We start from the raw sequence: 13,499 nt of genomic DNA, 5'->3' as shown, positions 1-13,499 counted from the left end.
CACAACACTGAGGGAAAAACTCTTCATTCACCACAAGTTACAGCAACATCAGGACTCCCATTCAAATAATCACTGGCTTTATTCACCTTCTGACAAATGCATATTGTCATAAACTGACACACATTGCTGCATTTAAATTTGCTACCTTTAAAAATCACATCAGGTGAGCAATATCTAAGCCATTTTGACAGCAAATTATAAAAATTGCTCAATTAACCAACAAAAAAGTTACTTATTTTGTTGGTACAGTTATGTTTTGTGGCAAAACATCACCGTAAGAACACAACTTTATTGGTCACATACGTTCAATCATAGTTTGGATGACTTCATTCAGAATCTGCAATGTCAATAGTCAAGAAATTAAAGAATTAAATAGAGGGGAAAAAATCGAGGTGCAGCGCGAGGTGTCTTCTCCCTCCGTCCGGTAGGGGCAGTAGAGTGTCAGTGACTCAGTGACAGACGCCTTTAAAGGAGCGCAGAGCGAGGCTGGCTCTGTTTTTCCTGTTTACACCACGTTATAAAATGTGAGACTGAAGTTGTGTTTTCTGGAAGTGGAGGCGCGGCTCATTCAACGGCGTGAGGAATGTGAGCTCCTGCTCCGGCAGTCCTGCGAAATGGACGAGATAAGGTGAGGAACTACGTTCTCTTATGTTCTTATTAAATTCACTTCAAGTGTCACAACAACCTGTCGGGCGCTGATTGTATGAAGTGTTTAGACGCTGTCAGGCTGGTGGTTTTCCAGGATAACGGCTTTTTTGAATGACATAAATTTTCTTAATGGCTTCATACACGTGGGTTTATAAAGAGACACTTAGAATGATTTTTTTGATATACATCTTTTAAAAAAAGTGGAGGACTAACAGGTCATTATAGCTCCTTTTAAACATACAACAAAATAAATGGTATTTTAAAATTAAAGTCCACTTCTCTCAGTGTCTGGGACCTGTTGCCACTGCTTGACAGTAAACCCATCATTATTTAGAAATGGGGAAATCCAGGAGTTTTGTTGTAATATTGGTCAATATTAATGTAATAATTAGTACGGTATATTAATTAATACATTCATGCAATATTGCTCTCTGTATTCTATACCCCTTTATCTAATTCAGGGTTGTTGGGTGCTGCTGAATTCTAGCTGACTATGGGTGAAGGCAGGTGAGCCCCTGGACAGGTCGTCAGTTCATCGCAGGTCAAACACAGAGAGACAGATTTTTTATAAATAGTGCCTGAACTACCTGCAAATACACACTCTACAGTTTTTCTTTGTTTTGGGGCGGGTAATGCATTTTGAAAAAGTTTATAGCTTTAAGAATAATTAGTATCAAAAATGACTACAATTTATACAAAGTCAATTTCAACTATGCAAAATAAAGTTTTTGCATTTTGCAGCCTTTGCATGTATTTTTTTACAAATTCACCCAGACGATATGGCTTTGAGGCGATTGCTATTTTGGTCGCCAGCATCACAACATCTCAGCACTGTGTTGTATTGTGTCCACTGCTCTTAGGAAAGCTCTCTTAAGAAAATCAACTCAGTCTTTGCGATGTTTGCCTGCTGGCTTCTTGTAGGCTGGCTTTGGCCCTCAGGTCTTGCTCGACACCCTGATCTACACTATTTGTGGACTGTGAGGAAAATCCCACAGGTTGAAGGAGAACATTTGAACTCCACCCAGAAAGGCCCTCAGAACCAGCTTAGACTTGAACTAGGGGTATTTGAAAAAATGAGAACACACAAAAAAATGCAGAAGTACTTTTATCACAAATCTAACTTAATGTAACATTTGTGATAAAAAATACTTCTGCATTTTTTTAGATTAGTTTTCCCTGAAACAAACACTAAAATGAATGCCATTTTCACATGTTTAGTTTAGACTTTTAGCTGACCTTCAGAAATCCTGAGAGCCGAGAAAGAATCTTTTCTGTAGATTCTCCTATGGCAGAGCAAAGCGTTCCTATGAGCCTTTTGAGAAAAGATGAGTGGACCAGTCTGTGGGTGGAGGAGGAAGACGGGAAACCCAGGCTTGCACCATCAAGAATGAGCGTTGTCATTTTTGATAAATCCTGTCATGTGCAGATGAGAAGCTGGGTGAAGCAGAACTCTTCTTAACCTCAAAGGAAGCGAGAGCTATTTTTAATTTATTTTTATTTTTTACTATTTGCTGAATGTGACACACATAAATACACATTTAGACACTGATTCAACCTGAGATCCTTGAAATCTGCTAAAAGAATCAATTGAATATTTGTCCGTTAGTTATTCTGTTCTTAAAGCTGCCCTCAGATTCAAAAAGGTGGCTGAGTTATGCCTGTCAGCATAGTTGTGCAGTGCATTGCTTTGTCATGCGTTTGTCTCGCGCTCCCTTCATTTCATTCAGTTTTAAAGAAGCCTATAAAAACACCAAGCCTGTAATAAAACACGTGGCTTCATCCCAGGAGCAACAGCACAGGTTTATAAAGTCTATTCTATAAGATGAAAGGACTGATCAGTGTCTCACTGTGGTCACTTGATATGAATGAAGTAGAAGTAAACTGTTTCTGTGCAAGTAGTAAACTTCAGCTGGATGTGTTTCCATCAAGGTGTCCTGATTATATCGCTCCTGCTGTGAAGCTTTAAGATGGTGCGAGAGCCAACCTGCAGGTCGACGCATTAATCTGGTGCACTGACTGGAACTAAAAGAGAGACAAAGCTTGACTCTGTTATTTCACTCCTCTCAAAACATTAGTATCTATGGCAAAATCTCACATCGATTTGTGTTTTTTACTTTGTATGACTTAATGTGGTGTTTGACTTGTGCAAATGCAGTGTTGATGTTGGTGTGTGAATATATAATCTACTTAATTACCGGGAAAAAAAGCAGAATAGATAATTAAAGCTTTAAATACAGTGACAAATGAGACTGAAATGGTTCATACACTGAGGCTGCTGAGATACATAATCTATATAAACTTTCTTTGGATTTTTATTCTGTCAATTTGATCAGTTTCACATGTTTTTTCTGTCACCTTAGAATCAGAAATCAAGTATTTTATTTTTTCAGGTGCTTTCAGGTCTTCCATGCTGATATAATCCCTATGTGATTGTAAAGCCTTCTTATCTAAGCTTTCTTCCTTTATGTGTTTCGTTTGTCCGTTTCTTCCATTGTCTTTATTTCACCTGTTTGCTGGCTCCACATTTAAAGAAACTAGAAGTTCATACTGAATTATTGTTTTGTGCTGTTTCTCCAGTCCGTTGTTGGGCAGTCCGCCTCAGCAGGACTCAGAGCTTCCGTCTCCGAACCTGAGGCCCAGACACCAGGAGCTGATCCCGACTCCATGTGGCCCCGTGAGACGCTTCGCTCCTTAAAACCAAAGCGTCAAACGATGATTTGAGTTGCCAGAGTGAACGCGTTTGCTGCGTCTTGCAGATCAAGTCGTGGTCGGAGCTGTCCTGGCCACTGAAGCTGTACTTCTGCTTCACCGTGGCGTCCCTGCTGGCGCTGCTCGGCCTCACCATCTTCAGCATCTACAGGCAGCACATGGGGAAGGACGTGTTCGACGAGGACAACTTCACCGTGTCGCTCATCCAGCTGCTCGGAATATGTGAGTCTGATCATCGGGAAGGAGACGTCCTCGGCCTTTACTTCAACCGGCTGAACCTTTTAGATCTGCTGTGACTCAGAAAAGTCTTTGTACGTATGATGAATACACAGTGACACATTCCAGCAGACTGTGGCGTGTTCATAGTCGCTTTGTTTAAAGGAAAAATAAGCTTTGTGTGAAAACACAGCTTTAAAGCAATGGAAAGAACACTAGCTGTGGTGGAGTGGGTCATCTCTCATTCAGAAGGTTCCAGGATCGATCCCCTATCTTTCCCATATGTCAGAGTATCAGCTGCTTCGATTGGTGGATGTGACTAAGAATATAAAACACTAAATCAGTGGAAATACACCATGAAGGTGAAAATCATTTGATATTTAATTTAAAGAGATTTTTGTTAAGGTTAAAAAAAAAATACAGAACAGTGAAGCTTTATTAATTCATCTTTTATTTGTCTTATCTGTTTCGAGAATATGAATGCATCTGTATTTTTTTTTTCAACTTTAGAAGGGAAATAAAACTGTCCAAGTGGACGACAAATCATTTTCAGATAAACGTTCCTGATGGCCGAAAGCAGAAGTTTCCCTTAATCACATGACAGAAACTGGAGAAGATGAATGTAGAGACAGATAACCACCAACAAGACTATTTTCTAAAAAAAGAAAAATCATGTCTACAAAAGTAACGACTAAAAAACAAACTTGTGCTAAAAATAATGTAATTTATGGAAATATTGCAATTTACACTAATAGTTGCAGCTGTGCTGCACAGATGAAGTGAGACAGATTTTAAACTACATAGTAGAGGCCGGACTTTTTGTGTAATTTATTTTTAGAAAGAAACAACTTTGTCAGATTTTTATTTAAACATTCTGTATTTGTCAAATTATTCAGTGCAGTGTGAGAGTCCGACACAGACAGCCACAAACCAAACTGCCCTTCCTAAACTGCTGAGGCAGCTTCAGAAAAACGATGACTTCTGTTCAACAATAAAAGCAGAATGATTGACAGACTTTTATTGGTAGTTATTCTGTGACTGAGGGAATGAGTTGTGGAGTGCCCCAGGGCAGTTGTTTGGGACCCCTTTTATTTTCTATTTTTACAAATGATTTTCCACTTGTATTAAAACATGCAACCATGGCCATATATGCTGATGACACAACACTATATGCGTCTGCACCTACTGAACAACAACTCAGCAACATCTTAAATGAGGAGTTGGCAACAGTAGCATGCTGGATTCGAAATAATAAGTTAGTAATCAATGCAGAGAAGACTAAATGTATGTTAACTGGATCACAATACATGTTGAAAACAGTTGAAGATAAATTACACTTAAAATTAGAAGAAACTGAAATTGAACAGATAGAAGAAATGAAGTTATTGGGTGTAATTGTAGATTCCAAATTAACATGGACCAGTCATATAAATTACATGTTGCAGAAAATGGGTAGAAGTATGGGCATGATTAGACACTGTAGAAAATGGATTCCACAACATTTGGCCAAACAACTAGTTCAGTCATTAGTACTTTCTCAAATGGATTATGCATCTGTTGTGTGGTCAAACACTAGTGAAAATAATTTGCACAGGTTACAAGTTGCCCAGAATAAAGCAGCACGCATTGTGTTGGGTTGCCCTTACAGAACCAGTGTAACATTAATACACAGTGAGCTTGCCTGGTTGATGGTAAAGAGTCGGCTGAAATATCATTTGTTGACACTAATTAGAAATCTTATTATAACCAAAACACCAGAAATTATTTATGGTAAATTTTCATTCTTTTCTAATGTTCATAATTATGCAACTCGTCAAAGCAGTAATGTGAGAGGCTTGCTCCCTGTGTGTAGAAGCAGTCAAATGCAGCGCACTGTTGTTTATCGGGCCATGGTTGCATGGAATGCATTACCTCTTTTCTTATTGTCGGAAACAAGCAAAATATTATTTCAGAAAAAATTGAAACTTTTCCTATTTACACAATGATTTGATGAATTTTGTTATTGTATGTATTTTACTTAGCGCTACATGTATGTATTAACATTACATATTTAAAATGAGCTGTATTATATTTTGTATTTGACGTTTTATGTTTTATATTGTGTATCCATAGAGTTGAAAATAATGGGATCAGGATTGACATTGGGCTTTCATATTCAGTGTGTGTGTGTGTGTGTGCGTGTGTGTGTGCCTATATTATAATAAAATTTATGTAATGAATTTGGAAAGACCCCAGGAAGAATAGCTACTGAGATTTCAGTGGCTAATGGGGATCTTAATAAACTAAACTAAACTAAACTATTTGAAGTTTGGGCTGCACCTTATAGAGTGACTTATAGAGCGTTTGCGATATTGGCAAGAGTGAAGAATGATCAGACCGCAGCGTGGTGGAGCTCTGTGGAAATAAGTTAGTCATTCCAGCAGCCAGCAGGACTTCCTCAGTACGATCATCCAATCACAGAAGACATTCACCCCAGTGTCAAACTGAGCTTTCTTAATCAGGCTCATCTTCTCTCACTTCCCTTTGTATTTTACAATACTGCTCAACTCTTTCAGACAAGAAAAAAACCCCCCAAAAAACCTAAAAGTTCTAACATTACTTCAAACATTTGTTTTTAAACCTCCAGCTGATATTCTTTATGGACATTAAGAGATTGTAACTACCTCATTGGTACTTAAGAAAACATCGTAGTAGTCTTGAACAGGAGCAGAAGTGTCACTCTTTTTTATTTTAAGATTCCACAATCATAACATCAGAATAAATCCAGTCAAGTCGCAGCACAGTTAGAAAAACCTCATCAATCCCAGTAAAACTGTCGACCGCAGGAAGAGTGCAGCTGTGACAGTGTTTTTTTTTTGACGTTTCTCTCTGCAGTGTTCTGCATCTACTACATCAGCCGCGGCGTGCTGCAGGAGAACCGGCAGGAGCTGGTGGCGTTCGTGCTCACTGTGCTGGTCGTCATGATTCGCTCGCTGGTCAACTTCGCAGTGCAGGGGTCCCAAGGCAGACAGGAGCTGCTGGTGGGTTTCTCAGTTTGTACCTAATACGACTACAGTGTCAACATAAAGCAAAATCTGATGAAATGTTGTGGTGCAAAATTTTTTGAAATGTCCCTAAACCTTCTCTTGTGTATTTAAAACCTTTTGAATCAATGTTTTAACGAGCTATGTTGAAAAGTCGATGGTTTCTTCATTGTTTTTCCAATTTGCTTGATGGTTTGTTGGTCCGGATTAAAGCCTCATTTTGGCCCCTGCGCCTTATGTTTGACACCCCTGGTCTAAACATCCCAGCTCATCACATCATAGACTGACAGTGAAAGGTGCTGAAGTTGCAGTGAAGCTCTGTTCTGTTACGGCGCCACTAGATGTCGCTGTTGGTTCATGGAAACAGCAGTGGCATCAGTGGCTCCTGCTGAATCAGTCCACAGGTCTGACAGGACAGCAGACCTGAGGACAAATTCAGCTTTCAGTGGCAGCTCTCTAAAGGTTAGGCGGGACTGTTGCATTCCTACTTGTTAAACCATGCAGCGTGTGTAAATGTTGACCTCGCTGCTGCTTCTCTGTCTCCTTCTGGTGTCAAGCTTCTTGTAATTCAGATGTCATGACACCAGAGCAGGAAAACTAAACCATAATAACCTTCACATAACCACAGCATCAAAACTTTTTCCTGTTTTGGGGAACAATTTCACTTTTTATTTTTATTTATTTATTTATTTATTTTAGCTATTTTAATTTTATTTTAGAACTGCAGAGTCTAATCAGGCAGCAAGATGAAATTTGTGATTATAACATTAACTGCAATTATTGATTTGACCACCAGGGGCGCACTGCACTCTATTGTGAGGCAAGTTAGGTCAGGAGATCAATCCAGCTTTATTCAATTCAGCTTTATTCATATAGTGCCAATTAAAGCAGTAATTTCGAGACACTTTTGCAGAGAAAACCCAACAGATCCACACGAGGAAGCATAAAGTGACTGTCAAATGGAAAAAAAACTCCCTTTTAAAAGAAAGAAACCAGCAGAACCAGGCTCAGGTGGCAGCTTTCTGCTGTTCCGGTTGGGGTGAGGGGACAGAAAGATAGAAAGAGATATGACAGATAGATACATTTCTTTTATCAACCCAGCAAAGCTCCACTGAAGCAGGCGGATCAAGATCGAGAGAGTTGATGAACAAGAGAGACAATGGTTAATGACGCATAGTTATGAAACACTTGCAAGAAAGAAAGAAGAGAGTCAGGATTACTTCACAGATGTAGTAATGTGGGTGCATGAAAGAAAAAATTCTAGAATTTCACAAGTTATTCTGACAATAATATGAGACATCCAGGTGTGTTTGAGTTCCAGCCACGTGTGGCTGAATATTTATTGCCCTGTGATTAAAAATCCACTGATCTGTCAGGTGTGAAGCACGCAGTCAACTGACGCACGACACTGTTCACATTTCAGGTTTGTCACATGTTTTAATAGGACAGTGAACTTCTCAGTGTGCTCTAAATACTTTCACTCTGAAACAGACGTACAGTTCTGGTTATTTATAGATTATAATGCTGATGTTTACTGGTCTGACTTACTTGACATCAAACTGTGCTGTTTGTAGCTCCTGAATCAAAATAGGTTTGACACCCGTTTTAGACATTTTGACTTTTTCTTAGATATTTTGACAATATTCTGGAAATTTTAGTGTTTTCTTGACATTTTAATAATATTCACATTAACATTTCAAATTTCCTCTGTATTTTTTCAGAATTTTTCTTCTTTATGTATTTTTCAGCTCACCCTGCCTCCTCCAATGACAACGCTGTTTCACTGATTGAAAAAAGAAAAGTTCTTATGTGGTTAAACTGATAGTCAAACAAACAGTCATCGTTAAATGATATTTATTGTTATTCTCCACATTATTTTTGACATTGCATCTCTATTCAGGACACAGACTTCTTTCCTCGCTGTATCTTTCAGAAGCTTTATCCATTTTTTTGACCTTTCACCTTCATTCTGCTCAGTTTGTTTTAACTCCCTCCAGTTTTTCTTTCTTCTCCTTCTCATACATGAAACATTGTGTTTATTTTCTGGACATGACCCTGACCGGCTGTGGCATGAAGCTCTTATTTGATCCGGTGTGTGTGTGTGTGTGTTAGTTGCAGGTCCGTTTCGCGTGCATCATGTGCCTGGGCGCCGTGCACGTCTTCTGCACCGTGCTGCTCATCCGCATCAGTCCCAACATGATGGCGTTCCGCGTTGGCGGAGCCCTGGAGAGCCTGCAGGAGCAGTACTTCCTGCTCAACCTCTGCTTCTCCATGGTGACCTTTGACCTGCAGGCCCAGGTACGCAGACACACACACACCGCACCTGGGCTTACTTTGCGCTGCTGCTGCCGGGTGAAATGACAACAGCGGCTGGCGTTTCACTCGGTCCCTGACAGGAATGTACGGAGTGTAAACGTGCCACAGGTTGTTTGCTGTTTGTTTTGAAGATGATAATTAAGAGAACGAGGACGCCATGTGAGCCAGTTTTTCTCGTTGTGTTCTCAATGCGTACAACAAAAAAAACCCAGCATGCGAGCCAGCACACGTAGCTGTTTGCCCCGCCTGAGTGTGTGTGTGTGTGTGTGTTGACGTTTGCAGCTGTGTCTGTGCATCCTCATCACTATACTGGACTCGGCCATGTCTGCTGTGAACGGCATCATCCTGGGATGCGGCGTGGTCTGGGCCTGTCTGACCGCCGCGGTCGGAGCCGTCGCAGTGAGTTCCTCCACCTCCACCCATCCATCTGCCCACCTGTGTTCACTGTAAATCCAGCCTGATCACACACACACACACACACACACACACACACACACACACACACACACACACACACACACACACAGACTTGACTTGACTTTTTTTATTTTTTTTACACATCATAACATAACATAAAATACAGGACATGCTGCATAGAGATATTAGAGTAATTTGATGCATGAAGGGGTCACCCCAAAAAAGCTATTTAAAGCTTACGATAGGGGGCCCGGGTGCCCACACATAACAAATAACGGAAACAAACGACTTGAACAAACACACAACAAACAATCCCAGTGTCATAACAGTGGATCATTCTATATGGTCATTGTACAAAAACAGATGCAAATGTTAATAGGTAGAACAAGATACAAGCACCAGTTATAATTATGATTTTTAGCAGAATGAAGAAATTAAATATACATTGACAGGAGTTGTATTTTCATTTTTTTTTTTTTTTTTGAAGGTGGAAATGGAGTGTGACAGTTTTAGTTTCTCGTCGAGCTCATTCCAAATCTGTGGTCCTCTGGACACAATACTAAAGCTGGTACATTTTAGTTTTCGTTTTTTTTCCAGTAACTTTATTGATGTTCCTAGTGGTATATTTGTGTATTGGATGAAAGATTGGAATGAGGTTGCATAGTTTATGATTTAGTTTATGAACAGTTTGGTACATGACACAAGCATTCTGGAAGTAGTTCTGTTCAGCAAGCCTCAGAAGTTTATAGCGATAGAAAAGTATTCTTGTCGGTGTATTGAACTCAGCCCATGATAAAGCTCGTATAATTTTTTTTTTTTTTTTTAAGTATCTCAAGTTTTTGTAAATAAGTTGGAAATGTATTACACCATATAATGTTACAATATTGTAGATGGTTCTCAAACAAGGTCTTGTATAGGGTGAGAAGTGCAGATCGTGGTAGAAAATGTCTCAACTTAAAAAATAAAGCAGCATATTTAGACAATCTTTTTGTAAGGTCTTCAATGTGACATTTAAAGTTAAGAAATTCATCGATTAGAATCCCCAGGAATTTTGTAAAGCCAACTCGTAGGATATTCTGTCCATTAATTTGTAGGTATATTTGCTTAATGTCTGCTTTTTTATTAGAGCGGAAAACAATATAGTTTGTTTTACTTGCGTTAAGGGCAAGCTTATTGCATCTGAACCAGGTGTCAGTTTTCTTTAACTCTCTGTTTATGATTTGCTCCAGCATATTTGGGTTATTATGAGAGAAAAACAAGTTTGTGTCGTCTGCAAATAATACTTTATGCGGTACAGGTGAAGAGTTAACAAAGTCATTTATATATAAGATGAAAAGAAGCGGCCCTAAAATGGAGCCCTGAGGAACCCCATGATTGATGAATTTACATGATGAAGTTTGGTTATTTACATGAACATATTGTTGTCTTCCATATAGATAACTACGAAACCAATCTAGTGCTAGGCCTCTAATGCCATAGTGTTCTAATTTCTTAATTAAGATATTAATCTTGATAGTATCGAATGCTTTAGATAGGTCCAGGAAGATGCCAATACCGTAGTCACCTTTATCTATCACATCATTTATTTTATCAGTTCGCTCCAATACAGCCTTGTATGTCGTAGCAGCGCTGGCATCTCAACACGTGTCTGACTTTCAGGTTTTGAAGGAAGCCAGGGTGTTGGTCTGGGTCTTCATGCTGCAGAACATTCCTCAAGTGGCCTTTTTTATCTATCTGATGTTCAAGGTGAGCGACAGCAGCTTCATCTGCTTCTTAATATTTGGACCACGCTCAATCAGAAATTCAATCACCTGCATCGATTCATGATCCAAAGCAATGATTTGTAAATTCATGTGACGTTTTATAAGATTGACCCTTCCCTGCACAGTCTGCAGTCTGAGGCGGATCCCTGCGTTCAAACACCGCTCTGCTTTAATTACAGGTGATAAAGAATTGGATGAGTGACACGGTGTACACCCTGGAGGCGGCCGCCGTCACCGGAGCTCTCGTTTCTCTGCTCATCAAGGCGGTTTTGTTCTGGGGCCTCATCCGACTGGTGCGCAGCTTCGGACAAGGCCTGAGAGAGAGGAGTGAGTTCCGTCTGGAGAGAGAGAGACAAGCAGCAGCCGAACATCCCGAGATCAGTTTGATGAATGTTTCAAACACACAAAACCAATTAAGACTTTAAAACCAGAAAGAGTGGATGAGGTTTGGTTTCAGCGCTAATTCAAAACACCCACATCAAGGATTTGTAGTCCTGGTAGAATTAGAAAAGACAAAGTCCGGAGATAGTGGAGGATCCGTCAGGGTTCCTGAGAAGGATCGACCGATATGGCCTTTTTAGGGCCGATGCCGATTCTTGGTACTTATGGAAACCGATATTTTGAACCGATATTCATTTGCAGTAAAAATGAACATTTTGGCTTCAAAATTTAGCTGTGGGCGGGACATTGTTCCACAGCCCAGAGCAGTGACTTCAGACGGAGAGGGAGACGGCTGTGTATATGATCCAAAGAGCACGTTTTTAAATAAATTTATTTTATTGGCTATTGGTGGGAAAAAAAGGCCGATACCGATTATTAGAAAAATGCCCAATATCGGCCGATATTATCAGCCAGGCCTATAATTGGTCTATCCTTAGTTCCTGATGTCTTCACAGATGATCCTCCGTCTTCAGAAGCCGCTGTTATCTCACAGTGTGTGTGTGTTTGTGTGTGTCCTCTCCTCTCGCAGTGTTTTCATCCAGCAAGTGAAGCAGGAAGTTGGACGCGGCGGTGGAGTGACGGACGCGGCGGCTCTCTGACTGCAGCCTCCGAAAGCCGCTGAAGCGTTTCCGCTCGCACGACAGAACAAAACAATGCTGGTTTTTAAACGGAAAACATGAGATTTTTTATTTTTCTATGAAATATAAGAAAGGTGATTCCAGAGTGTCTAGAAGATACTAATAACAAATCTGCATTAAACTAAGCAGCCGGGATTTATTTCCGTAAAAGCAAACTCAAGCTTCAGCAGAGCCCAGTTTATAAGAAGAGGCCAACTTGCACTTTATGCGTGAATGTATTTAGACTCTTTTTTTTTTTTTTTTTTGTTTAACTGTACTTCACAAAATTTTTTTTTGCCTTTGCTTGTTTCTTTTTTTACATTGCAACTCAAATATCTGGACTTTCTCTGTCTTCAAACTGGCTTCTCCCTGTTTTATTTAACCTCTGTGAGGAAGACGAGAAGTTACTGAAAGCAGCTGGTGGATCTCTGTTATTCATGTTGGAGATGTTCAGCGTGAGGAAGTTTCAAACTAAAAATTCAAGCTTTAAACTGTCGGCCCCTATTCGAGATGCACTTTTCTTACAAATTAAATGAAACGTAAAATATTTCCCAGCTGTCTGAAGTTGATGTAAAAACTGTAGCAGGATAAATAAATATGAGATGAAATTTGATGAATTAATGTAACTTATGTAAAATGTAGACGGGTTGTTCCGTACGTCTTTTGTTTCCAAACAGGAACACATTGAATTGTGATTATTTTAATTTATCTATGCCACAAAAATCTTCAAGATGCCTTACCACTTTTTTACTTTTTTAAACTGAAAAACTTGAGTTGGTACGTAAACATCCCCTTCTCCATATGATTATGTTCACTTCGGAAAGTGAGGTCTTTGTGTTTCTGTGTTGTTTATGAAGACTGACGTGCGTGTTTACAGGGTGTGTGTGCGCGCTCACACACCTTTCTCCTCTGGACTCAGTCGCATCGCAGCGTCGACGGCTGCAGTGGAAACGTGCGCCGCAGGTTGTTTGTGCACGTTGTAGGTTACAATGCTGCCAAACAGGCTCTGCTTCTTCTTCTTGACCTTTCATCATCAAAAAATACAGCGTGCGCAAACAAACCTCACCGACACACTCCCGGCGGTCCAGCGGCATGTCTGCCTGTTTCAGCAGCCGACACGTAACTAGTCCAGATTTAGGTCACAGCTTTCAAACATTCCTCGAAGAGCTGAATCACATTTTCACTGGTGTTTCTGATACATTTCATAATCTTGTTCACACCTTTCATTTGTTCAGGAGTCGCTTTGTGAATGAAACCACTGTAACACTGGAACATTGACTTTCTGCTGCACTTTGATGTTTTTTTAACAGAAGATTGAATTTAATTCTGAATAAAATGTTAAAACCTGA

General features: G+C 39.8%; 1 protein-coding gene across 1 annotated transcript; it reads left to right on the top strand.

Moving 5' to 3' along the window:
* The first annotated feature begins 486 nt into the window (after nucleotides 1–486).
* On the top strand, nucleotides 487–13,499 carry LOC115408706 (uncharacterized). Its single transcript, XM_030119586.1, has 9 exons — nucleotides 487–628; nucleotides 3,226–3,322; nucleotides 3,405–3,579; nucleotides 6,448–6,593; nucleotides 8,709–8,894; nucleotides 9,195–9,311; nucleotides 10,989–11,075; nucleotides 11,272–11,419; nucleotides 12,063–13,499. The coding sequence occupies exons 1-9, from the start codon at nucleotides 615–617 to the stop codon at nucleotides 12,080–12,082; spliced, it is 990 nt and encodes a 329-aa protein (XP_029975446.1). The 5' UTR covers nucleotides 487–614; the 3' UTR covers nucleotides 12,083–13,499.

This window comes from Salarias fasciatus, chromosome 20 (assembly GCF_902148845.1).
Source record: "Salarias fasciatus chromosome 20, fSalaFa1.1, whole genome shotgun sequence".
Taxonomy (NCBI): domain Eukaryota; kingdom Metazoa; phylum Chordata; class Actinopteri; order Blenniiformes; family Blenniidae; genus Salarias; species Salarias fasciatus.
The sequence above is the reverse complement of the archived record's forward strand: the minus strand, read 5'-3'. Positions and strand labels throughout refer to the sequence as shown.